At 50.6% G+C, this 26,372-nt stretch overlaps 2 protein-coding genes across 2 annotated transcripts; one reads left to right on the top strand and one right to left on the bottom strand.

The window, feature by feature from the left end:
* Rbpjl (recombination signal binding protein for immunoglobulin kappa J region like) lies at nucleotides 1-10,131 on the bottom strand. The gene is made up of 12 exons (XM_028868448.2): nucleotides 10,022-10,131; nucleotides 8,746-8,848; nucleotides 7,468-7,593; nucleotides 5,658-5,728; nucleotides 5,386-5,501; nucleotides 4,961-5,135; nucleotides 3,283-3,420; nucleotides 2,819-2,928; nucleotides 2,421-2,573; nucleotides 900-1,055; nucleotides 625-728; nucleotides 1-525 (listed from the first exon to the last, which is right to left on the bottom strand). The coding sequence occupies exons 1-12, from the start codon at nucleotides 10,041-10,043 to the stop codon at nucleotides 252-254; spliced, it is 1,548 nt and encodes a 515-aa protein (XP_028724281.1). The 5' UTR covers nucleotides 10,044-10,131; the 3' UTR covers nucleotides 1-251.
* On the top strand, nucleotides 8,411-24,953 carry Matn4 (matrilin 4). The gene is made up of 11 exons (XM_028868447.2): nucleotides 8,411-8,816; nucleotides 11,226-11,331; nucleotides 12,040-12,609; nucleotides 14,204-14,326; nucleotides 17,432-17,554; nucleotides 17,656-17,778; nucleotides 17,872-17,994; nucleotides 21,084-21,497; nucleotides 21,585-21,737; nucleotides 24,437-24,544; nucleotides 24,627-24,953. The coding sequence occupies exons 2-11, from the start codon at nucleotides 11,253-11,255 to the stop codon at nucleotides 24,683-24,685; spliced, it is 1,875 nt and encodes a 624-aa protein (XP_028724280.1). The 5' UTR covers nucleotides 8,411-8,816; nucleotides 11,226-11,252; the 3' UTR covers nucleotides 24,686-24,953.
* The last annotated feature ends 1,419 nt before the right edge of the window (nucleotides 24,954-26,372 follow it).

Genomic DNA, 26,372 nt, shown 5'->3' with positions numbered 1-26,372 from the left:
GGAAGGATGGATCTGCAAGGTTACAAAACAAAAGAAAAACAAAAACAACCTAACAACAACAACCAGGAAATAGTCCACACCATGAAGGCATTAGAACATCACTCATGATTGACAGTTCCCATATGTCTGAGGACAGGTGAGAAATCTCCCTCCCTCTTGCCCTTTCATAGTAATGGGACAAGGAAGCCGAATATACACCCACCCCCTTCCAGGGACAGTTGTGGGTGGGCATCCGCCGCAGGGGGCGGTGCCTAGCTGGGGCAGAAGAGGTGGAAGTTGGTGCGCGTGAACTCGTGGTGGATGCTCTCGAGAAGCGCGTCTGCATCAGGGGCGGGCTCGTGCGCGTTGGGCGGCCGCGGCCGCGCGCTGTATTCCGGGGTGTAGGTGAAAGAGAAGGCGCTGGGGTAGAAGAGCGCATCCGCACGCAGCAGGCTCACGGGCACGGTGATGGGAGTGCGCAGCCAACGCCAGTCGCTGCCGAAGGCCGCCACATCTGGCACCACGCACACCAAGGACCGCGGACTCCTGCGGGTGGGGCATGGAGGATAAGATGGGCAAACATTGCAGCCTCTGGTCCTTGGGGCCAAGTTGCGCCCACCCCGCTACCCTCCGCCCCATCGGTACCTGTACATGGTTTCTGCCTCCACATCTCCAAACCACACCTTGAGCCCAGCGTGGAAATTCTCTCCGTGCAGCTCCAGCGTGGCTACATCACCTCCGCCACTCAGCTGCGGGCGGATGGGACCAGATGTAGGTGACTGGGGAGTGTGTGTGTGTGTGTGTGTGTGTGTGTGTGTGTGTGTGTGTGTGTGTGTGCAGGCATGCATAGGGAGAGTACCCCCGTCCCATTCTCAGAGCCGGCAGGCTGGCTGCTGCACACCACCCTGCATGCGGTTTACCTCCAGAGTGTTGATGAGGGGCACGGGAGTGACGGGTTCCCGAGTACAGGCCAGGCTGGTGCTGAAGGAGAACTCCACCGACTCGGTGCCAATGATGGTCCAGCAAGAGCTGTCGTTGAGCAGTGCCCTGTTGGCCTCCTTGGGACACAGGGAAGCCTGGCAAGAAGTCCAAAGGAAGGAACTGAAGCTTCGCTAGTGGTCCAGCCTCATCACGTTTCCCTTCTAAGCTTTCTGGCTTATCTGCCCCAGGGAGCTTGGGTGAGCCCCTCACACTGTATGGGATGTATATCCAAACTCATTCTTTTTAAAACAGTATTTTTATTTGTACTGTGTAGTTCGATATATGTGTGTACAGGCGTGTGTGTGTGTGTGTGTGTGTGTGTGTGTGTGTGTGTGTGTGTACTTGTATGGAGGTCGGAGGTGGCCATTGCTTGCTTTCCACTTTATTTTTGAGACAGTTTCTCACTGAACTTGAAGTTGGCTCATTTGGCTAGATTGGCTCAGGAAAGCCCTGGGATTCTCCTGTCTCTGCCTCCCAGGTGCTGGGATTACAGGTGTGAGCCATCATGCTCAATTTTTAAGGTAGATGTGAGCTCTAGGGTATCGAATTCAGGTGCCAGAGTTGGCACAGTAGGTACTTTACCAACTGCCCATTTCCCCATCCCCAAGAGTTTAACATTCTATTACTTAGTAAATTAAAATCTTTGAACCAGCTTAGTTTCTAATAAACTAGTTTTCTCTTCTTTCTTACTTCTTTCCTTCCTTCCTTTCTTTCTTTTTTCTTCTTTGAGACAGGATTTCTCTGTGTAGCCCTGGCTGTCTTGGAACTCACTTTGTAGACCAGGCAGGCCTTGAACTCAGAGATCTGCCTGCTTCTGCCTCCTGAGTGCTGGGGTTAAAGACATGCATCACCTGGCTATAATTATTGTTTTCTATATTTTATGATTCTATCTACTAACATTCCAGAGCAATATTTTTGGGGAGAAATATTACTTAGTAATTATTGTTTTCCACACTGTATGATTTTGTGCCTTGACATCCTATAACTTTGTTCAGTGATAATACTATTTCCTACTATGATTTTATTTATATTCTGCAATATTTTTCTTTTTATTTATGTATATGTGAATGTGTGCCATATGTGTGTGTGACCTTCAGAGGTCAGAAAAAGGTGTCAGATCCCCTAGAGCTGGAGTTACAGGTGGTGGTTAAGTTATGGCCTACCATGTAGGTGCTAGAATTTGAACCTGGATCCTCTGGAAGAGCAACAAGTTCTCTTCACTACTGAGCTATCTCTCCAGTTCATATATTCTGCAATTTCATATCCCAACATCTAAAAGCCCTTGGGAAGGAGTATTATTTACTAATAGTAATTACATCGATTTTTTTTCTTCCTTCTATGACTCTAATCTACCATGGGCGGCACTATTACTTAAGAAGCAGCAGCCTTTGTAGACAAGCTCTTCTATCCTACGGCCCCCTATACTCTTCCTAGTATGCTCAGGAGCTTCCACCTCTCACCTGGAATCGCACCACCTTCTCTGTGGCAAGGCATAAGTAGGTGCCACCCCCTCCTGGAGTATCACCTGGAAACTGGAATGCGCACTTGTGCAGCTGGGATATGGGTTCGTCCACGTCAAGGAGGGCACACTGCTTGGCTACTTTGCGGATGATCTGCAGCAGAAGGGTGTCAGGAAGAGGGGTGGCAAGGTGCAGGGGGGCCCCAGAGGCTGGCCGCTCTCCCAGCCAGGCAGTTCTACTCTGACGGCCATGAGGTCACAGGCACACTCCCATTAACCACTAAGAGAGAGTAAGGTGTCTTTAGGCCTGCAGGCTTCACCCTCCAGCCCTGCCCACAGTGGCCACACTTCCGTACTGATCTGTGGTTACCCGTGTGGATACAAAGTCCCTTTTCATACCATAGGCGGCAGTGTGACCCCTGTGACTGTACAGACAAGCTGCACCAGGGAGCCGTAGCGGATGTAACCTTCTTGAGGTGGGAAGTCCCCTTGGGAACAGCGCTCATCAGCTGGAGATGAAAGAAAAGAGCAAAGGCTTCAGAACTTCTGCCCCAAACCCTGCTTCTTCACCTCTGGCTTTACATCACACCACTGCTGGCCACGAAGGAAGAAGCGAAGACTAAGATTCTAGTCCCGGATATGTAATCTGTGGTCATCTCCACAAAGGTGTGCTCCCTGGGCCACCTAAAGGGCATTAGCCACTGGGATCAGAATAGCCGGGCTAGTCATTGAGCCACCGAGGCCAGGGGCAAGCCCCAGTCCTCCTCCCCAAGGCTCAGTCACACTTGCTCACCTTCCTGAAGTGTTGATTAACTATGCGAACGCACATGGAGCCCCCAGCCCGCACCTGCTCACGTGATTACCCAGGTGGAGTGTGAAGGCAGCCCACTGTCTTGCGCTGGCCACAAAGGCCCCATCTTCCACAGAGAGGTAGCGCGTGGACACTGTCTGGGAGCGCAGGCGGTTGAAAAGGGAGACCTTTGAGCCCGAGGAGATGCACACTGTGAGGGGAGTGGAATCAGTGCCCTGGCCTCATGTGGTCCCTCGGTCTGCCCTGATGATCTTCTGTCCTTTGAGACACCCTGGCTAATATGCCCGCTGGCCTGGACACAATGGGTATCTGCATTTTGCAGCCATTTAGCTAGGGTCTGCTCCGTTTGACTTCTGACCTTGCCAGCTTCCTGGTGCGACTGAGTTCATCAAGTCACTCAGGACCTGCTTTGGGGTAGGTACTGTGCTGGGTGCTGATGGTGTGAACCGGCTCCAGCTTTGCTCTGTATGAGTTCATGGTCTGGAGGATATACACACCAAATGCTAACACCATGTGGTAAAGGCTGAGTTAAGGAGGCTTTTTGGGGTGGGGAAGCGTGAAGCAGGTAGGAGCTGCGTAGCCGGCTGGCTGCTAAGCAAAGACCACGTGATGTGAAAGCAGAGGAACTTTCCTAGAGCTCAGCGTGTCTTCCAGCCTATGGCAGGTGCTCAGAGACCCAGCTTTATTTTCTCACTGGACTTAGACCAGTTGGGGATAAGGCTCTGGGCAGAATGCCTTCTTCTCTGCTCTTAATGCTGGATGGACTGTTGGCATGCCATTTGTACCTAGTCCTCCAGGCTCCTTCCATTGAACTTATTATACAACAGGTCCTTCCTTCCTTCCTTCCTTCCTTCCTTCCTTCCTTCCTTCCTTCCTTCCTTCCTTCCTTCCTCCCTCCCTCCCTCCCCCCTCCCTCCTTCCTTTCTCCCTCCTTTCTTCCTTACTTCTCTTTTTCTGTATGTGTGTGCATGAGCGTGAGTATGTGTATGCGTGAGGTTTACCCTAGGTACCATCTTCTATTAATCTTCACCTTATTTTCTGAGACACAGGCTCTCACTGGATTGTGAGCTCACCATTTTTCTAGAACTTCCTGGCCAGAGAGCTGGAGGAGGATCTGCCTGACCCTCTTTGCTCAGTGCTGGGGTCACTGGCGCCTGCAGCCACATACATTCAACTTTTATGGGGCCCCAAACTCAGATTCTGGTGACATCTCCCTGTCCTTTACTTTTCTAAATATATGTATCCACTCAGTTGATTCTCCTATTGCCGGCTAAGGGATCAGCCTGCCAGAGACCACACAGCTAGCAAACTTCAGGACCGGGTTCAAACCCAGACCTTCAGATTCTGCACTCTTAGCCATCACACTATGTCACCATGCCATTCACTTTTCCTGAATACCAAGGGCCAACCAGAACACTGCTTGGATCTGGGACACAACTTCCTTAAGGTGATTTTTAATCGGGCCCGGGTTTGGCACCTGGCTACAGCTTTTATCTGTTCTGAGCCCGGCATTGCCATCCTCAAATCTGATTATCTGGTCTCTTTCCTGTATCCCGTGGGGAATCTCTGTATGCGGGTGACTTTTTTCTTGGTTTTGGCCAGCCACTCACCCGGACTCCTCCCTTCTTTCTACTCAGACTCCACCTCTCACCCTGACTCCACCCCTGCACCCTCTTCCCTCCTATACAGCTCTGGATTTGAATTGCACCCTCCCACTCCACTCGTCTCACGGTCTGTGTTTTTCAGCGACTGCTTCTTCTGTGAGGGCTTGGAGATCACCTTGATGAGGCGACTGTGAAAGGTGCCCAGCTCCCGGCCTCCTCGCAGCACAAGCCGCAGCACTAGCCGGAAGTGCTTCCTCTTGTCGGCGTCGGAGATGTACAGGGTCTTGGCACAACCAAATTCCTACGGGACTCATGGGGATGGGACCTGTTTTATCTCAACTCTCTGCCAGCGGATGCGCCAACCTTCCGCAGCTATGACACCCATCCCATCAGAGATGACAAGAAGCCGCACTAGCTAGGCTCTGGATCAGAACCCACTCTCTCTGGCCTCCCCGCTAGTCTCTTGGCTTCTGGAGAGGACTTGGGGAGTCCTTTGCAAAGAAGAGGCAGGGCTGGGGGCAGGAATTGGATGCTCTTTCATGCCGTCTCACCCTTGAGTCCGGCTGCTCTTCGAAATTCAACTTCTGCGTCTCGGGAGTGCTGCCGGACGCTCCGTCCAGTCCCATGTAACCACAGACGGTGGGCCCGGTCTCCACAGATTGGTGGGCTAGAAAAGGATGGGAATTAACCCTGGAGGGGTTGGGGAGACTCAGGTGCCAGTCAAACTTAGTTCTTGCCGCCAGAGGGAGCAACGAGATTGCGTCTGCAGCTGCTGAATTAGTTTGTCCTTCCTCCAGAGAACAGTCCCTGAGCCCGCTCTCACCTTGGTCTTGCACTGGTTTCACCCTCCAGCCAGGACCGGCGAGGTAGACACAGGGCGGAGGGCAGAAGAACCTGGGAACACGCAGAGAGCTGGATACATCATTTTCACTGTCTTGAAAGTGTCTCAAAGCCAAAGACACACAACCCAAAGAATCACAGTTCCCTCTCCTCTCCTAATTGAGTGAATCCCATTAACACAGAACAGTCTTTTGCTTATTAAACCCATCAGTAAGTCCTGCCCACTCCATCTTCAAAACACATCTGGAATCCATTGGCTTCCTCCACCTCCACCTTGGTCCTAGCCGCTACCTCTTGCCTTCCCCACTCTTGGCCTTCCAACTGTCCCTCCCTTGTGACTGCCTCTCTTGGGACTTGTTTTTCACGCAGCAATCAGATGACTTCCTAAATAACAGCTGGCTCGACAGGTAAAACGCTTGCCAGGGTAAACCTGACAACCTGAGTTCAACCCCCAGAACCCACTGAAAAGTGGAAGAAGAGAACCAGCTACACAATGTTATCCTCTGACCTCCGCATGAATTGTGGCACACACACACACACACACACACACATACACACACACACACAGTAACAACAACAACAACAGTGAAAATAACAGTCAAGGGGCAGGAGAGCTGGCTCAGAGGTTAAGAGTGCTGGCTGCTCTTCCAGGGATCCCGAGTTCAATTCTCAGCATCCACATGGTGGCTCAACCACCTGTAATGGGAGCCGATGCCCTCTTCTGGTGTGCAGGCATGCATGTAGACAGAGCACCTATATACATAAAATATGTAGATAAATAAATCTTTTTAAAAACCAGTTAAACTAAATCGGGTGTGGTGGCTTATGTCTGTAATCCTAATCCAGGTACTGGGCACTGGAGGGGATGGGACCTGAGGCAGGAGAATTACTGTGGGTTCAAGTGCAGTCTGAGCTATAAAGTCAGAATCTATCTCATTACCCCCAAATACATAAAAATAAACAATATTATTTGAAATTAATATTGTTAAATTAAAATTAAACAATATTATATGAAAACATTCGTAAATTTATGATAGTCCCCTATTAGAATCTTTCGGTGGTTTAAAGTCCCAAGTCTTCACACGACTTGAACACTTTTGCTTCTCCTGTTTATTTCCTGTAACATCCCCTCCTCTGTCCATTCTCTCTCCCCCCCCCTCTCTCACTCTCTCCTCTTCTCTCTCCTCTCTTATCCTCTTACAGGACTAGTAGACTTGAGGTCCTTGCATTTTCTGTCCCTTCTAGTTGGGATGCTTCCTGGAGACTTTTTCATGTCTGGCTCTATTTCAGTTTTGGCACCTCAGTTCCGATGATGTCACTTCCTAAAGAGCCCCTTGACCTTCTTGGCCCTTCAAGCTAAGTTGTCCCCCTTTGGTTTCTACTAGGCGACCCTGCTCTGTTTTCCTTGTAGCTCTCCTCACAATCTGAAGTTTCTTGTTTGCTGATTTGTGGGGAGTAACTGCCTCTTCCACACTCAGTGAAGATGCTGGGTGTCAATCTTGTGCAGCTGGATGCTTCGTGCCCCTCAGTGACCACGGGCCTGGTGAGTGACAATTAGTAAGGAACAGAAAGAATGGATAGTGGGTGGGGCTATGGGAAGCTGAGAGTCCCTGCGAAGTTCTGCTGTCGTTGGTGGCTATTGCCGGCTGAGGAACAGAACCCTGGTTGGCCAATAGCTGAGGTGTCAGCCTTGAGGCCTTCAAGACATAAAAGCAGCTAAGTGGTGGGAGGTTTGGAAGGGTGCTTGGGACTGAAGGCTGCGGAGACCCGGGAGTGGACGTGGCGTCACCTACCGCTTCTCATTTCCATAGGATTTCTGAGCCACCTTGGCATGCAGGATCCACACAGTCTGCTCACATCTTTGCTGCAGGCATGTCCGCACACCTTCCCTCAGGATGGTGGCATGCTCTGGGGGTGACCTAGGAATGGCAATGGGCCAACCAGCCACAGGAAGGAGAGTCAAGGGTTGAATCGGCACAAAGCTGAAGTGGAAGACTGGGGTTGATTAACATTCCCCAAGGGCTCTGGGGAAGAAATGTTAGGCAAAGGGGAGGACTTGGGTCATGGGCTAAATAGTTGTGCTCCATGAAGCCTATACAGAGCCCGCCAGGATCACCCAGGTGCTGCACTGCGTGGGTGGCTTCCTGGCTGCCTTTAAAAGCCCTACATTTGGTCTTCAGATGGAGGTGGGCTTTGTGGGAATGGTAATTAAGCCTTCACCCCAGGAGAATACACAAGAGGAAACGGCCTTTGCGGGCTCCAGGTCCAGGGCACAGTCTCAATTCCAGCAAACAGACCAGTGTAAATGTGAATGAGGTCCCAAGCCTCGTGAGCAGGATGGGGATGGATCTGAGACTTTCTAATGCCCAAACAACACCCTGGCTTGTTGCTACGGGGATTTTCCCTTCTTTGAACACAGGGAGTTAGGACATTGGCCTTGTAGAGCGAGCTGCTTCAGCTCTCTGGGGTCTGTTGCTTGCCAGTCTGAGAGTTTAGCCGGTGAGGATGGGTTCTCACAAAGTTTACGCAATTAAACGGAGCATGGTGGGAGATATTCGGGAAATTAGCATGTTGGGCCCTGGAAAGAGCTAAGAACTCCGAGGCTGTCCGTTTGAGTCCTTTTACTCTCTTAGAAGGGCCAAATCCCGGCCTTTCATCACTCCTGGAAGGGACAGCGGAGGGCAAGAACCGGGCGCGTCCTCCGAAGCCCAGCCAGGCCAAGGCGGCTGCCAGCACCGCTCCGCCTCTTGGGGCTCTCCTCTGGGAAGTGTCTCGTGTAGGATTCCAGAGCATTCCGGCTGCCGGGAGTGTCGCCACCCGACTCCAGCTGTAGCCGAATTCCGGCCCGCAGCTCGCGCCTGCAGCTCCGGGAGTAGCAGGACAAGGGGGCGCCGCTCTTTCCCAGCCCGGGTGCTCAGAGGAAGGGGGAGATCGCCCCCTGCCAGTGGGAGGGGTCGCAGCCCGCGCTCCCCCTCCCCACCCGCCCGCCCCCAGGTTAAATGCAGCTGCCGCCTCGCCTCGCTCCAGCTGTCTGGCGGTCCCCACCTAGGGCAAGCTGCCCACGCCGTTACCTGGTCCAACTCCCCAGGAGGCTTGGCCCGTCGCTCTGCAGCCGCGCCTCTGAGCTGTCCCGCAGGCTCAGGTGAGTCAAAGGGCCCGGGGGCACCGAGGGGTCTGCAGGGAAAGCCGGCGGAAAAGCCCGTGGGGGGGACAGTGCTTAGCTGCCTACGTGCCCACATCTAACCTGCAGTAGTGCCTTTTCCGATGCCCGATGCCCATCCAGCAAGGGCGACCACACACAGGCCCTCCTTCTCTAATCTCCTCCTTCTAGGTTCTGGCACCTTCCCAAAGTGTCCGTCCATTCCTGGTCAGCTCTTGACCTCATAGACCTCCCCCTTCCTTGGGAATTCACGTTCCCCACCCTAAGGGCATCGGAGAAACTTCTTCTTCAATGTAAGGATTGACTCTTTAGATCTAGGAGAGCTGGGGTCCAGTGTCAGTCCAGTGGTGGGGGGCCACCACTTCAAAGTAAGCCCTGGAGCGATGACTCCCTTTGCCCTCCCTGGACCGACTTTCCTCTAGGGGAACGGCAGGTTTGGAAAGTTGAAGTTGAGAGATAGCTACTTTGACTTTCTAAGATTCCTGGGGTGCAGGTGAGGTTTTAGCAAGTGCGTGTTGACTTAGGTCAAGAGCAGGGTAAGAGGGACCATAGTCAAGAGCCAACACTGAGTCTCAAAGGTCCCCTGGACCTTTACTCAGATGGCAACCCCGAATGCTATGGCCCACTTTAGAAAAGGCACCCGCTACCTTCTACCTCCACCAGCGAGCGGCTGGCACGTCTTGCTAGCTCAGTCACCCTACCACGACAGGCCCTGCCACAGGGATTTTTGTTCTCCTACCCTGCCTGGAAAGCCAGAAGGGAGAAGAAACCCGGATGGGAAGGCAGTCTGGAGCCAGAGACGTACACCGGCCTTGCTCAGAATGGGCCCATTCAAGGAAGTGGGGGGCGGGGCGGCGGCGGGTTAGGGGGCGCTGGCCTGTTCTGCCAGGAACCAGCGACAGAAAAATGGATAGAGCAGGCTCAACGTGCCGTGTGGGGGTGGGGTAGGGAACGGAAGGAAGGCTTAGTGACTCCTAGGTGCCAGGGAACCAGGCGGCTCTGGAGGAAGAGAGAGGGGCCTAGATTTAGTTCTGTGCCTGGAGCCCAGCTGGCAGCCTTATTGGGCCCCAAATTTTCCATTCGTACAGTGTGTGTGTGTGTGTGTGTGTGTGTGTGTGTGTGTGTGTGTGTGTGTTCATGTCCTTTGTCGTTCTCAGGGGACGTCGCACAGGAGGGTGAAGGCTCACCTGTTGTCCCCATGGGGTCCATGGCCGCTGGTCGAGGCCCCAGCCTCTCTCTCTCGCTGCCCTCTGGGCACGTCTAGTACCACTGTCTTCCGTACCCTCCACACCTCTGCCCCCAATCCTCGCACTGGATATATTTCATCCAAGCCTTATCTTCAAGGTCCCGGGGCTCCCCAGGCGCCTGTTTGCTCTGGGCAGGGACACCTGCTGGGCAGATGTGGGCTTCCCACGGCTGTAGAAAGCCAGACCCGGAAGGCGCCCCCTGGCGGCCTCTCCTAAGGGCAGGCAGGTAACAAAGACGTTGAGGTGGTTCTTGTTCGTGGCCCACTCACTGGCTTGCCACAAGACTCTAGAACCCAAAGGGCTGCTCTTCTCAGGGAGTGGGGGAGGAGGTGGGGAATGGCTTTTCTCTGCAGAAGAGAGTACCACCTTGGCTGACTCACAGGCCAGACAGACAGGATTAGATCACAGTGTAGCGAGGTTGGCCAGCAGGATTTAGTTTCTTTAAGCCTCTATTTCTGAATAGGTACAACCAGGCCAGCAACAGCCGTGAGTGTCAGAACTGGGTAGAGAGTTAATGCCACATCGAATGAGTGTGAAACATTTAACGCTGTACCTGGTTGGTATTTAGAAAAGGCTTCTCTTGGGGACCAACAAGGTAGCTGAGTGGGGAAAGATGCTTGCTGTCAAGACTGACCGCCGGAGTTCAGTACCACCTGATGCTGGAATCTGCACAATGGAAGGAGAGAGCCGACTTCAGCCAACTGCCCTTTGACCTCCACACGTGTGTGTCGTAGTGTGTGCACGCACACACAACAAAAAGTCCATGTAAAACATCTTTTTATAAAAACGTTTATCCCCTTTTGAATTGTATATGTTTTTGTCTACTCTTTATTTACTTGGTGTCCTGTAGTTCTGCAAAACGTCATTTTCTACTAAGAATCTTCTGTGAATTTCATCAATCCCAGAGTGGTGACATTAAAAAATGATTATATGACTTTTGTTTAGAGGCAGGGTCTCACTATGTAGCCCTGGCTGGCCTGGAACTGGCTATGTAGACCAGGCTGGCCTCAAACTCACAGAGATCTGCCTGCCTTTGCCTCCTGAGTGTTCAACCATGGCTGCAAGACATTTTTAACATACACGGAAACAAAGTGCACACTCCCTGGAGTAAGAGTGAGGTGGAAACTTGCTTTATTACCTCCAGGCTGTGACACTTCACCCTACAAGCACCATGAGAGGCCTTCTTTGCTGGCTGCTGCCCCTGCTGCTGTTCTTTCTCCAGCCCTGGGAAAGCCAGCTCCAGTCTGCAGGTGAGCTGGGGCCCAGCCCTCATCATGGGAGGAGGGGGCAGAAACAGTTCCTTCATCCACTGGGAGCCAGCACTGCTGGAGAAGGAAAAGCAAGGGCTTGGGGACACTCTGGCCTGGATTTGGGCTTCCCACCTGCAGTATGTGGTGGAGTTTTGGGTGTTGAGCGGATCACCTGGTGTTGCATTTTATTGAAACATATGGAAAACATGGAAAAATCAGATTCCACTTAAAACCCCTGTTTGAGAATTTTCTTGGGAAAAAACAAAACAAAACTAATTACTAAAAGGACCTGCTAAATGTCCAGCCCACTTGGATATATGACAATATGTTGCTGGGACAACCCACGTTAGTGTGGATACAGAGGCTTGTGGTGTCTTAGGCATAATCGAAACAGTTCACTCATTCATGGTATCTGGCCGGTCCATGTAGGCACTGGAGATTGGGACATTTCTTTGCCCACTCCTCAATATATAATGCAGACTCAGAACCGCCCCCAGAGCTGTATGCAAGGAACGTGTGCGATTTCCTGGGTCAGGTACCCGCCTCCCTCCCCGCCAATGATGGATGAGTGACTGTATCCTAGCCATGTTTGTTAGGCTAATATGCTGGGCGCTGTTTCATTCGCATAACAGCATTTTTTTTTTTCTGGCTTTTCCTGAGAGGTCAGCTTTAGTTGACCTGAGAGAGTCCTTTCCCATCTTCCTGCAGGTCCTAGGTGCTATACTGGGCCACTGGATTTGGTGTTCGTGATTGATAGCTCCCGCAGCGTGCGTCCTTTCGAGTTTGAGACCATGCGTCAGTTTCTAGTGGGCCTCCTCCGTAGCCTGGACGTGGGGCTGAACGCCACGCGCGTTGGTGTGATCCAGTATTCTAGCCAAGTGCAGAGCGTGTTTCCCCTGGGCGCCTTCTCGCGCCGCGAGGACATGGAGCACGCCATCCGCGCCGTGGTGCCGCTGGCACAGGGCACCATGACCGGACTGGCGATCCAGTATGCCATGAACGTGGCCTTCAGCGAGGCCGAAGGTGCGCGGCCGCCGGAGGAGCGAGTGCCGCGGGTCTTGGTCATCGTGACCGACGGGCGACCTCAAGACCGAGTGGCCGAAGTGGCCGCGCAGGCGCGTGCCCGCGGCATTGAGATCTATGCGGTGGGGGTGCAGCGAGCCGACGTGGGCTCTCTGCGCGCCATGGCTTCGCCGCCGCTGGACCAGCACGTCTTCTTGGTGGAGTCCTTCGATCTCATCCAGGAGTTTGGCCTGCAGTTCCAGGGCCGGCTGTGTGGTGAGTTAGAGCTGCGGTCGATCTCCGGCTTTGCAGATGCTACTTTCTAGTTTGCATCGTTACAGACAATCCCTCTCCGTCGGGGTGGCCCGGAGTACTACTTACTTAGCTTTGCTCCGCCCTCCAGCTACACAGTAGCGGTGTTTTCGCCTGCAGGGTGGTGTATCACATTTGAGGTTTGGTCCCACAACACTCAGCGGCCAGTTGTGCTGGATCAGGGACTAGCTATGTACTTTGCGTGTGTGTCACAAACTAAATGTCAAACTCCAACACCAAATGCTTTTTAAACAAGAATCACCTCTGGACAGTGTTGGCACACGTCTTTAATCCCAGCACCCGGGAGGCAGAGACAGGGGGATCTCTGTGAGTTTGAGGCCAGCCTGATCTATAGAGTGAGTTCCAGGACAGCCAGAGCTGTTATTCAGAGAAACCCTGTCTGTAGCTAGAGTTTTCCGCCTTGCCCACAGTCAGGACAAATCTTTGTCACCCGCCAGTCCCACAGCCGCTCAGACCCAACCAAGTAAACACAGAGACTTATATTGCTTACAAACTGTATGGCCGTGGCAGGCTTCTTGCTAACTGTGCTTATAGCTTAAATTAGTCCATTTCCATAAATCTACACCTTGCCACGTGGCTGGTGGCCTACCGGCATCTTCACATGCTGCTGGTCATGGCGGCGGCTGCTGCTGTCTCTTGCCTTCCTGTTCTTTTATATCTCCTCTCTGTTAGTCCTGCCTATACATCCTGCCTAGCCACGACCAATCAGGTTTTATTTATTGACCAATCAGAGCAACTTGACATACAGACCATCCCCCAGCACAGCCAAGTGCAGACCATCTCAGACACCTGCACTCAGGCCCATGGTCCTAATCATCCTCTATGCGGACCTGCTGGGTAACGCCACAAAGAACCCAAGAAGGGCTCCCACAGAACATACAGAACATCCCACAGCACCTGTCTCAAACAAAGAAACAGACAAACAGAATCACTAACCCTCAAAATTGAGAGTATGGTCTGTCAGGAGTCATGCTCCGCCCACCAGAGTGTGGTTCCTCCCACTCTAAGCTCCCCCGCCCTGCCCCGCGGTCCGCCTCCCCCGTTTACAAAAGCTATGAGAACTCCCTTAGTTACTTTTGTGGTGGGGGTGAGGGCAGGGGAGACAACGACAAGGACAGGATTTCTTGTAACCTAGATTGGCCTTGAAATCGATTCGTAGCTGAGGCTGACCTTGAATTCCTGATACGCTGAGATAAACAGGCATGCTGGGCTAGCTTTGCACTCACTCTCAGGTTGAGTTACTCCATCTACCTCTCCATCCTCCTGCACAACCCGACCTCTGTGTGGTCCTATTCTAGCCCCGCCCTCTTCATACAGGGCGTATCCTTTTCTGAGACTATTCAAAGGGACTGCTTAAGTCTTGTTCTTCCCCTAAGCCTCTCACCTGGACTGGCCCTCTCAAAGAACCAAATCCATATCCTACCTAAGTCCATCCTTGGGTATTTGTTCAGACCCTACCCCTACCCTACCATTGAGCCCTCTCCTTGGACACGTCTGCCCTCTGCTCTCTGCTGATTCTCTCCTTGTGTGTCCTCAGGGAAGGACCTGTGTGCTGAGTGGGGCCATGGTTGCCAACACCAGTGTGTCAACGCTCCAGGAACCTTTTACTGCACCTGCAGCTCTGGCTACAGGCTAGCACCGGACAACAAGAACTGTGTGGGTGAGCGCTGTCTCCGTCCTGCAGCCCCATTGTTCCTGAACCTTCTTGGGCTGCCCAGCACCACAGCAAGATTTTAGCAAGTCCTTTGGAAGTAGAAGCACACCCCCTTCACCTTACAAACCACAGAAAGAGGGAATATTACTTAGGGCCACACAAGCCTTTGGTGGACCAGAGCTAGGAGTCTTGACCCGCCACAGTTAAATGTGGGTTTTGTACCCTTTCTCCTCCCTTGGGCACGGTCTCCTACCTGGCTCCAGTCCACCTCCCAGACTTGTTACTTCTGTCTCCTCCCAGCCCCCCTCCCGCCCCCTTCCAGTTTCTGTTACTTAGACACCATTGGGATATCTTCAGCTGGGCAGCCCTCTCCACTCTCCACCCTGGATGTCCTCCATTCTGTACCTTAGCTCTCTCTGTGGAGCCTCCTCTCTGCAAATCTGTTTTTTCTTTAACTTTAATAATCTGAAAAGCTATGATGTGTGATGCCTTGCTTAGATGATTGGGTTTTTATTTTTGGTGAGTATATGGCTTTAAAAAAACATATATGAATATATGGGTTCTTCTTTTTGGTGAGCATATTTTGGTGAGTATATTTCTGTGACTGTGTTTTCTACCACACACAGAGTGCTAATTATATCAGACCTTGTGTTAGGAGCATTCTATACATTCACAGAAACTAGTTCCACAATTTTAGCTTCAAAATCTGGGAAAAGAGGTCATGTGATCCCAATAACCCAGATACCACCCGGGTCTTCTTGTGTTTAGAAACTTGAAAAGACTTCGGGGGACTGGAGAGATGGCTCAGTGGTTAGGAGCATTTGCTACACAATCATGAAGACTGGGATTTGGATCTCAGCACTCCGGAACCAGACCGGCACCTGGCAAATGCTTGTAACTCCAGCTCTGCGGTGGGCAGAGACAGGAAGACCCCCTGGTGCCTGCTGGTTTCCAGCACAGGCGAGAAAACTGGAGCTCCAGGTCCAGGGAGAGATGTTGCCTCAAAGGAATAGGTGGAGAGGGACGAGGAAGACATCCAACACCTTTTCTGATCTGAGTGCACATACAGTTGTGCACACCAGTGTACACACACACACACACACACACACACACACACACTAATAAATATTCAACAGTCAAACTTTAAAAAAGTTGGATATGTACCCTCATTTGATTACTGTGGACATTGTTTTCCTAAGGTATCTGGAAAATACATTCTGGTAGCTATAGCTTGCTCTGGGTTTCTCTTCCCTTCCTTTCCCCTTCCTCCTTTGTCTTTCCCTTTTTCCTCCCCTCCCCTCCTCTCCCCTCCCCCTCTTCCCCTCCCCTCCCCTCTTCTCTTCTGTCTCTCCTGCCTCTCCCTTACTTTCTTGTTGTGTGTCTCATTCTGGCCTCAAATTAATGACCCTCCTGCCTCAACCTTCAGAGTATGGAGATAACTGATACACCCCACCATGCCTCGCCTTGCTGCACTCTTTTTACTTATGATCTTTTCTCAAATTTTCAGTCCCACGTGGCCACCTTGTTACAGTCTTTGGTTTACACATGTGTGCACAGAAGGCGCTGCTTTCCTATGTATGTGTACACGTGTTCATTTTGTTAGAGGTGGAAGTGGGCAGGGATATGAGGAATGTAAAACCAAACACACAAAGAAAAACAACGTTACTTGTAATTGTGACTAGATGCCCTTGTTCCTGGAAGCCCTCAATTATCCCACTACAGGGATTTTCCCATTGCTGTCTTTAGCCCCCAGGGCTATGAAACGTCATCCTATTTGTGACATTTCCCCCACCCTCTCCACTGCAGTCCCCTTTCCAGGAATCCCAAATTTTCACAACTCTCCCCAGTTCAGATCTAGGCCATCTTTGCATATCCAAACCATCAAAGTAATCCATCCAGCAACAGGTCGCCCTCCTGCCTCTTCAGAAAGAAGTAGGAAGCAGCAATTGCTTTTTCCTACTGGGTTTCCATTTTGCAGAGAGGGAATAGTTGGATAGGCAAAGATCCTGCTCCTCACACTCTGCTGTGGAGGATGGGGTTCTCCTTCACATGCTGGACTCAGCAGAGGGCCCTTTGGCTCTGGGATGTGTCCAAGATTTAAATCGGAAATGTCACCGGACCCTGTAGAAAGAAGTCTACAAATGTCTGGGTAGCACACCAGACTAATTAATTATGAACTTTGGGGTAGGGGTAAGGCATGGGTGTTAACATTTTTTTAATTAAAATAACTTGGTGTACGTATGTGTCTGCAAATGTCTATGGGGGTCAGAGGTCAATGTCAAGTAACCACTCCCCACCTCATCATTACTGAACAATTTTTAATTATTATTAGTGCATATGATGTGTGAGAGCAGGTGTGTGTGTGTGTGTGTGTGTGTGTGTATGTGTGTGTGTGTGTGTGTGTTTGTGTGTGTGTGTGTGTGTGTGAGACAGTGTGCATGTGGAGGTCAGAGGACAACTCTGTGGACTTGATTCTCTTCCTTCACCTTTAAATGGGTTTTGAACTCAGGTCATAGATTTGTGAGGCAAATGTTGTGTTACCCATGGAGCCATCTCCTGGAACACTCCGATTTATTTATTTATTTATTTATTTATTTATTTATTTATTTATTTATCTATTTTCTTTTCTCCTCCTCCTCCTCCTTCTTTTGAGACAGGGTTTCTCTGTGTAGCCCTAGCTGTCCGAGAACTCTCTCTATAGACCAGGCTGGCCTCGAACTCACAGAGCTCTGCTGCCTCAGCCTCCCGAGTGCTGAGATTAAAGGCATGTGGGGGGGGGAGCCACCCCCCCAACACCAGCTCCACTTTATTTTTTTGAGACCAGTCCTCTCACTGAGTCTAGAGCTCACCAGTCAGCTAGTACGGTTAGCGGTGGCCTCTGGAGATTTGCCTGTCTCTGCCCATCTCAGGGCTAGGGTTACAGCCACCACACCCAGCTCATATCGATGCCAGGGATCCAAACTCAGGTTCTCATGCTTCTGCAGCAGACACTTTACAGACTGAGCCATCTCCCTGGTCCTCAGCCCCGGGTTTTGTTAAAGAACCTCTCTGAGGTTTGTGTGGCTACGCTGTGAAATACAGCCCTTATCGAAGACCCCTTCTTCTTCCCAGCCATGGACCTCTGTGCTGAAGGAACCCATGGTTGCGAACACATCTGTGTCAATTCCCTGGACTCCTATTTCTGTCGTTGTCGAGCTGGCTTTACACTCCAGCAGGACCAGAGGAGCTGCAGGGGTACGTAAACCCTGCTCACCCACCCCTGTGAGCATCCTAGACTGTGGCCCCTGATGGACTACACCCAGAAGTGATATCTTGCTATTTCTTCCTTCCTTCAGTGATCGACTACTGCGGCTTTGGAAACCATAGCTGCCAGCACGAATGTGTGAACACCCTCGTGGGGCCACAATGCCGCTGCAGAGAGGGCCACGACCTGCTGCCTGACGGGAGGAGCTGTCGGGGTGAGGAAGTGTCTCTCATATTTGCAGAGAATAGTAAGGGATTCTAGGTGCTGGGGTCTAACCTGACTCATCCTACCTGGTGTCTCCTTTAAGTCAGGGACTTCTGCAATGGCGTCGATCATGGCTGCGAGTTCCAGTGTGTGAGTGAGGGTCTTTCCTTCCGCTGCCTGTGTCCTGAGGGGAGGCGACTTCAGGCTGATGGCAAGAGCTGTGACCGTGAGTTATAGGCAGAGGATCTGCTCTTGCTCCATTGCCTACAATCTGAACCTCCTCAATGCCCTTGTTACAGCCCCAAAGATGTGGTGTGGATGTTTGTATGCTGGGGAGTGAACCTTGTGCCCAGGGTCTGTTCCAACCAGGCCTCTACCTTGCTGCCAAGACTGATTTCAAAATCTGTATCTAATCATATTTCTCCTTCACTCAAAATCCTTTTGTGGCTCACCAGTGTCTACAAAATAAAGATCAAATGCCTTTCCCTTGAGTTTTTCCAGTGCTGGGCACAACCACATTAATGGATAATGAAACCAAATTAGTGGGTTACAATCAGCATTTAAGGGAAAGAAGAGAAAATAGTTTCCTGAATTTAGGAAAGTTAAGTATTGCTTCATGAAGCAGAAGTTTAGTTACATGTAAGAATGTGAAATGCACCATAATATATTATTATTCTCGTTTTTCATTGTGGGCTGAGGTCAATTTTGAAACTATCTCTTAAGCTCATTACCATTCAGCTTCAGCCAACTCTTTAGCCCATCTCTTTCCACACTTGAACATCTTAGTCACACTGGCCTGTCCCTTCTCGAATGTGTCGTGAGCTTCCCAGCTCCTGTTCCTTTGTACATGCTTCTATCAACCTTCTAGAATGTCCCTTCTTGTCTTGGCAAAGTCCTAGTCAGTGTTCAAGACTGCATTAGTCCATTCAGGTTAGTATGTCGCGGTACTGTTGTGTGTTGCTACAATGGAAAAGCTCACAGCTGAGTGACTTATAAAGAACGGAGCTTATGTGACACACGATCTGTAGATCTGAGAGCACAGTCTCAACATCTCAGTGTTGGTGGCAGCCACAGGACAAGAGCCCTTGAGAGCAAAGAGTGTGTGTGTGCGTGCAAGGGATCAAATACAGGAGGTGGCCATCCTTTGTAACTATTCACTGGCAGGGGCATTAATCTTGTCTCTTGGGACCTACTCCATTCTTTCATACAGGCATTCATTTCTTCCTAGGGTGGTGCTCTGTGACCTAATTATCTCTCAGAAGGCCTGTTATGGTTTGGATATAAAGTGCTCCCTCTCAAGGATCATGTATCAAAGGCTTGGTCCTTAATGCGAAAATGTTCAGAGCCTGGGCTTCTTGGAAGTGATTGAATCACAGGGGTTTTGCCTTTATTAATTGATTAGTTCAAGCACAGATTAAATATGGGCGTAGATTTTTTTGGCTGTTGGGAGGTGAAACTGTAGAAGATGGGCCCCAGCTGGGGAACGTGGGTCACTAGGTGTGTGTGTCTTTTGAGAATTCTTTTCTCTCTCTTTCTTTCTTTCTTTCTTTCTTTCTTTCTTTCTTTCTTTCTTTCTTTCTTTCTTTCTCTCTTTCTTTTTTTCTGAGATAGGGTTTCATGTAGCATAAGCTGGCCATGTACTGGCTATGTAACTGATAATGACCTTGAACTTCCTAATTCTCCTGCCTCCAAGTGTTAGGTATCTAACTCAGGACTTGGTACATGTTAGGCAAGAACCCTACCAACTGAGCTACATCCTCAGCTCCTGAAGAGTGGGGTTTAGATGAGTATTCCAGGCTGGTCTTGAACTCAGTAAGTACCAAAGGTTGGCCTCATACTCACAGAAATCCTATCTCAGTCTCCTAAGTGCTGAGATTGCAGGCGTGTGCCACTATGTCCTGTTTGAGGAGTGTTTTGCTCTGGCTCCCTTCCTGTCTGTTTCCTCTTATAATGAAGGGTGCTGCTTTCCTCCACCCTTCTTCTGCTTCATGATATTTGGCATCACCCCGGGGCAAAAGCAACGGAGCTAGACAGCCATGGACTGAAATCTCTGAAGTCGTGAGCTAAAACAAATCTTTCACCCTAAGTTACTTATGCCAGGTATTCTTGTCACAGCAACAGAAAGTCTGGCTACCATAGGACCTCATGAGTCTTAATCACCTCTCTGCCCTGTCACACTGGGGACCAAGCTTCTAACACATGGACCCTTGGGCACAAACCATATCTAAACCACAACAGTGTCTTAAATGTTTATTTCTCAGCTCTGGGAAAGGCTAAGACCAAGACGCTGGCAGATACAGTGTCCCGTGAGGCTCTGCTTCCTGGCTCATGTGTGATAGTTTTCTTTTTGTGTTCTCCCTTGATGGGTGGATGGAAGAAGCAGGCATTCTAGAAACTCTTGAAAGGACATTAATTCCATTCCTGAAGGCTCCGACCCTCATGTGTGTGTCTAACCCCAGTTTCCTCCCAAAGATGATGAATCACATTAGGAGAAAGTGCTCTGGTTTATGAGTTTTGAATTACACGGTTATTCAGTCCAAATCAAAGGCCACATTGAACCTCAGCACCTTCAGGCAGCCTTCCTCAGCCACTCCAGGTAAAATGGTTTATTCCTCTCTTGGTGTCCCTTATGCCCCCCCAGTGCAGTTTCCTACTGCAGCAGCGGATGGCAGACATGCCTGCCTCGTTACATTCCGTCCCAATCTCAGGGATCAAGATTATGTTTTCTTTGTCGTTGAACCCCGTTCTGGTACTTCCGAATCTCTTGGTTCAGAACAAAGGAGGCAATGTTGTAGTGATTGGGTCCAGAAGTTTGTGGTTTAGCTAATCCAGGCTTCCAGTCTTGGCTCTGCCACTACTAACTATGGAAGCAGATTACTTTGTCCTTTAGAATCCCAGTTTATAGAGAACGGGGCTAACACTCAAGGAGAGAATGTATAAAGTGTGTGCTTCAGTGCCTGACACATGGTAACATCAGTAAGAGGTGTTTTTGTCATTGTTATTAATACTAATATGATGCCTAGACTTGTGACTGATATGTACCAGGTCATCAATGAATGATAGTTAAGGTGGTATTGTTTCTGTTGGTTATTTTAAAAATGCTTTTTAACTGAGCACTAAACCATCAAAGGCTATCATAAAAAAAGAAAACGGTGTAACCATGGTAGTGGGGATTGCGCACACCACTGGGCATATACAGCAGGACATGTAACTGGTACGCATTATATAATAAATACTGGCAATGAATAATTAGATGAGTATGTGGCTCTCCTGGTCAAGGACCTGACCCCTCCATCCAAGCCTTCTCCTTCGCAGGGTGCCGGGAGGGCCACGTGGATCTTGTTCTCCTGGTGGATGGCTCCAAGAGTGTTCGTCCACAGAACTTCGAGCTGGTGAAGCGCTTCGTGAACCAGATCGTGGACTTCCTGGACGTGTCCCCCGAGGGCACACGCATCGGGCTGGTGCAGTTCTCCAGCCGGGTGCGGACCGAGTTCCCTCTGGGCCGCTATGGCACCGCCGCTGAGGTGAAACAGGCAGTCCTCGCTGTGGAGTACATGGAGCGCGGCACCATGACGGGGCTCGCACTGCGTCACATGGTAGAGCACAGCTTCTCAGAGGCGCAGGGTGCGCGGCCTCGTGACCTCAACGTGCCTCGTGTGGGCTTGGTGTTCACAGACGGCCGCTCTCAGGACGACATTTCCGTGTGGGCAGCTCGCGCCAAAGAGGAAGGTAGGTTCGGCAAGGGATGGGCTTGGGTGGGCTTGGAGTGGAGGCTGGGGAGCAGTGTTCTCTCTCTTGAGTGCCTGGGCCCTACAGGCATCGTCATGTACGCTGTGGGCGTGGGGAAGGCGGTGGAGGAAGAGCTGCGTGAGATCGCATCCGAACCGTCGGAGCTGCACGTGTCCTACTCTCCAGACTTTAGCACCATGACTCACCTGCTGGAGAATCTCAAAGGCAGCATTTGCCCAGGTGAGCGCTTCTCTCCTGGGGCTTCTGGTCTTTGGTTGCCTGGCCTCCGACAGATGCCCTGTCCTCAGCACTTCACCCACCCTTCAGCAGTTACAGCTCTCTACACAGAGCTGGTTGTTAAAGCCTGGGCCAGCGCAGGCCTGTCTCCTTACTGTAGCTTGTCAGAAATGCAGCCCCCAGACGACGAATCAGACCCTCAAGACCCTTTGGGCACACATCAGAGTCAAGGAAGCATAGGGTTTGTCGCTCAAATTAGTAGTGTTTGGAATAATTTGAGAAAATGTCATTTTATTTTTTATTGTATTTTATGTGCATCTTTTGCCCACATATATGTTTGTGCACCGCATATGTGTCTGGTGCTTGTGGAAGCCAGAAGTGGGGGTTGGATTCCCTGGGACTGAAGTTACACACGGTTGTGAACCACCAGGTGGGTGTTGGGCATTGAACCCAGATTCCCTGGAAGAGCAGTCAGCGCTCTTAACCACTGAGCCATCTCTCCAGCCCTGGAGAAAACTTTAAAAAGCAAGCCAAATTTAGCATATGTAAGTGGATCCATCTATAACCCTCCAACTTGTTGGAATTCAACTTTATGGATTTGGCAAAATGACAGGACTGGGTTTTAACACAGTGGCTTGTGCTTTCTGGGGGATGTAGACCACAAATGCAATCTCTCTAATGCATCTGGTCTTCAGCTGGGGGGAAACTGACCCAGATGTGCCTGTGGGTGGGGGGCAGCTGGACCTAATAGCGGACAGAGTTTCTTGAGGTTCTTGATTTTGACCACAGGGTCTTCAGATTCTAACACAGACCCAAGATGGGATTCTTCTTCCAGTGTGTCAGGCACTGCCGGTGGGGCTAGGTCGGCAGGGCTGTGCCCAGAGCGGAGAATCTGCTGCTGAATGTCCTTCCTGCGCCACTCTTGACTCTAATGATTAACTAAGGTGTTTTGGAATCACTGGGCTTTAGGGCCTTTCCTGTCCTGACTCTGTCATCTCCTGTGGACTCTGGATAAGTCCCTCCTCCCCACCTTCCCTCTTCTGTAAGAGGGAGGATGCTCAAGGTTACCTCAGCTTTAGGTTTCTGAGGCAAGTTGGGGCTCTCTGGTTAAGGCTCTTCATTGGCTGACTGTACTACAGCCTAGGCTGATCCTCTTCCTTCTGCTTCTACAATTCTAAAGTCAGAGGCGATCCTTTCTGAGAATGTTATTGAGGCCATCAAGTAATATGACACAAAGTAGTTTGCCAGGTATGGGAGATTGACTGGTAATGGTAACTCTATACGGAGGCCGAGTGCCAAGAATTGTGTCAACTACTTTATTACCTGTAATATTAAAGATGGGGGCTGGTGACATGGCACAGCAGGTAAAAACAGTCGCCATGCAAGCCCGATGACCTGAGTTCGGTCCTGGAGCACATTCACAAAAGGCCAGATGTGATGGCTCACATCTGTACCCAGCACCCACCCCCACAGCAAGATGGGTCAGGGAGACGGGGAAGAACCTGCAAGCTGTAGGCCAGCTAGCCTGGACATAGGTAGGGAGGCAAAAGCAATGGAAGAGCCTGCCTCAACAGGAGGAAGGAGAGAGCCGACTCCCAAAAGCTGTTCTCTATTTCTACAGGAGTGCTGTGGTACGCACCCACACTCTCTCTCACACACATATCACACACCTGAATAATAATAATAATAATAATAATAATAATAATAATAATAATAAACGGCATGGACTTATAGTGATGCTATCTCTGGTAAGATTCACCGCTATTTTATGTGCTGTTAAGAAAACATAGGCAACCGCATTTAACTGTACCCCACTGTCAGATGCTGAAATGTGTGTGGAGGTAAATGTGGGCCCATAATTTAAACATTATTTTCTTCAGAATCAATGGAATCAAATATTGCTGGGCTTCACCCCGACTCAGTCGTTCCAGGATAGGGTTGAATTATTTGTCTTTATGACATATTCCCAGGCCATGCTTATCTGCGTGTCCACAGACCACAGTTTGAGAATGCTGGTTTCCTTAAAATCCACAACACAGGGTTGACTTGTGCCCGGCATCGTTTTAGATATTGTGTCAATATGGCATTCAGTTGCTACATGTGTATAATGAAATACAACAGATTATAATGAAGCAAAATAAAAACTGAGTTCTTCAGTTGCACCAGCCACATTTCAAGGGCTAACTAGCTCCAGGTGGCTTGTGGCTACTGAATCGGCGTGACAGATATAGAACACTTCCGTTGTTTGCTATGTCTCATTTGGAGAGTGTTTGTCACCCTGGATTCTTTCTAATCAAAGTGAAATCCATGGTCTTCAGTATCAACATGCTTTAGGAGCTTATTGAAAATACAGATCCTTATTCTGAATCAGAATCTGGATTCTAGCAAGCTCCCTGGTTATCTCAGTAAACATTGGAGTTTCAGATTGAGTACACATACACAAATCGTCTAATCCTCCCAACCACCAGTGGACAGCTTATTTCACTATATCCACTCTATAGATAGCAGGGATTGAGGCTTAGACCGTTGAGTTTTTCCCAGGATTTCGGGGCTCCTCGGCTGGGGCTCAGGCCAGGTCTAAATCCAAAGCCTGTACATACTCAATCATCGACTTGGTAGAGGTGTATCAGAAGGTCAAGGCCACAGCCCAGTGGGCTTCCTTTGGCTCCTCACACCCTTGACTCTTGGTGCTCTACTTGCAGAGGAGGGCATTGGCGCAGGGACAGAGCTTCGGAGTCCCTGCGAATGCGAAAGCCTGGTGGAGTTCCAGGGCCGCACGCTGGGGGCGCTCGAGAGCCTGACGCAGAACCATATCCTTTGGGGTTGGAGGCGCCGGCTGCAGGGCAGGTGAAAAAAAAAATCTCTGAGCCCAGGTCTTCCTTAACTGCTCACTGGCCCAGCTGACAGAGCGCCTGGAGGAGCTGGAGAACCAGCTGGCTAGCCGGAAGTGAAGGTCGCGTGCCGTCTGAACACCCGTGCCCCGCGGCATGGATCGTCCGGGAGGGGGCGCTGGCGGGCCCCCAGCGCTGCCTTCGAGCTGGCCTCGCCTGGACCAGAAGCCAGATTTGGGGGGGCGAGGGGATGGGGAGGTCCTGGTGGGGAAGGCACGCTACATTCGCACGCCCTCGCCATGTGCTGCGCCCAGTTCTTGGTTGGATTTCTTTTTTGTTTTCTTTTTCTAAAAAAATACCAAAAAAACGCAAAAAACAAACAAGCCTACACCGGTTTCCAGTGGGTCGGTTTGTGGCTCTTGCTGCGCCGCCAGGGGGAGGGGAGTTCAGATGCAGCGCGCTCGCAGGCGCCCGGACGGCGTCCTCTCGGAGAAAGGCGCATTGTGCCATCCTGGGGCTGGGGGCAGGGGGCCGGCCGCCGCTTCCCGTGCCTTGTTTATTCAGCCCAGAACAGATGGCCCGTTATGCAGGACGCGGGGAAGGAGGGGGTGCCCCGAGAACCCTTGGGTCTGAGCAAGTCTGAGTCCCCCATCCTTCAGCACTTCGTTCTCTTGCTGTTCCTGTCTTCTGGCGCCAAAAATGTGGCTCAAAGGCCGCTTGGGACCTGGCTGGGGAGTTGGTGAGGAACAATCAGTGTGTGTGTGTGTGTGTGTGTGTGTGTGTGTGTGTGTGTGTGTGTGTGTGTGTGGTGGGGTGGGGTGGGGTGGGGTGAGAATGTGTTTCACCTGGAATGTGTCTGCCTCCGGCATTCAGTGGCACACCTGAGTCTGTGGCTCTCCCTCTGCCACCCCCGCCACCCCCGCCCCCCCAAACACAAACCCCTCTACCGACAAGGAACACAAACTTCTCAGGTACACGCGGAAAACTAAAGCTTAAAATGTTTTCCGTTTCAGAGTGAGTTTCAGGTGAATTCCTCTGGGTTTGTTTTGCCACCGTTAAAGCTAGGATAGGAATTGTTACCCCTGACGGGGTTGCTGTGGTTAGAATTTATGCCAAGGCACCTGCCATCGTGCCCGACATGTATTTTAGGCCCTTAGTTAATGGTAATTGGCAACTATTCTTATTGGAATAGGTAACATGTTCCGTCTTGGACATGGTTTTAAGTGGTTTCCAAGCATTGCCATTGTATCCTCTTTTATCCAGACAACCTTGTGAGATTATTATTATCTTAGATGGCAAGATGGCCCAGCTGGCAAGCACGTTTATCCATCAAGTCTGACAATCTGAGTTCATTTCTTGGAACCCACATGGCAAAGAGAGAACCAATTCCTGCAGCCTGTCCTCTGACCCCCCCACCCCTGATAAATAAATAAATGTAAAAATGAATCTTAAAAATAATTATTGCTTTCATCGCTCCCATTTTGCACATGAAGAAACAGAGGCATGCAGTTTCCCAGAGTCGCGTATCTACTGAGAGGCCGGACTCATAGGTTATCGGTCCCCTGTTGCTGCTATAACAAACGGAGGGCCTGGAAAGCAAGAGGTCCTTGTTTTACACTTCCCGAAATCGGAAGTCCAAGACGGCTTGGCAGGGAAGCATGCCTTCTGGAGAGGCCTGCTTTCTTTTGTAGCTTCCGGAGACCCCCCAGGTTCCTTGGCTCACGACCTCACATCCCTCTGATCTTGGCACCCCTATCTCTGCGTGTGACTATATTGCTGTGACTTTGACAATCACAGATACGGCTTC

Source organism: Peromyscus leucopus, chromosome 4 (genome assembly GCF_004664715.2).
Source record: "Peromyscus leucopus breed LL Stock chromosome 4, UCI_PerLeu_2.1, whole genome shotgun sequence".
NCBI lineage: Eukaryota > Metazoa > Chordata > Mammalia > Rodentia > Cricetidae > Peromyscus > Peromyscus leucopus.
Note: the sequence above shows the minus strand (reverse complement) of the source record. Positions and strands in the feature narration are given on the sequence as shown.

What these genes read in the sequence shown, in the direction of transcription:
- Rbpjl (XM_028868448.2), bottom strand. Translation starts at nt 10,043, where the DNA reads ATGGACCCCATGGGGACAACAG. An exon ending in TCCTATGGAAATGAGAAGCG is followed by an intron (nt 5,729 to 7,467) that starts GTAGGTGACGCC and finishes GCGTGTTCCCAG; the next exon opens with GTTCTTCTGCCCTCCGCCCT. An exon ending in TGCCTTCACACTCCACCTGG is followed by an intron (nt 2,929 to 3,282) that starts GTAATCACGTGA and finishes TTTCATCTCCAG; the next exon opens with CTGATGAGCGCTGTTCCCAA.
- Matn4 (XM_028868447.2), top strand. Translation starts at nt 11,253, where the DNA reads ATGAGAGGCCTTCTTTGCTGGCTGCTGCCCCTGCTGCTGTTCTTTCTC. An exon ending in GTTCCAGGGCCGGCTGTGTG is followed by an intron (nt 12,610 to 14,203) that starts GTGAGTTAGAGC and finishes GTGTGTCCTCAG; the next exon opens with GGAAGGACCTGTGTGCTGAG. An exon ending in AGCTCGCGCCAAAGAGGAAG is followed by an intron (nt 21,498 to 21,584) that starts GTAGGTTCGGCA and finishes TGGGCCCTACAG; the next exon opens with GCATCGTCATGTACGCTGTG.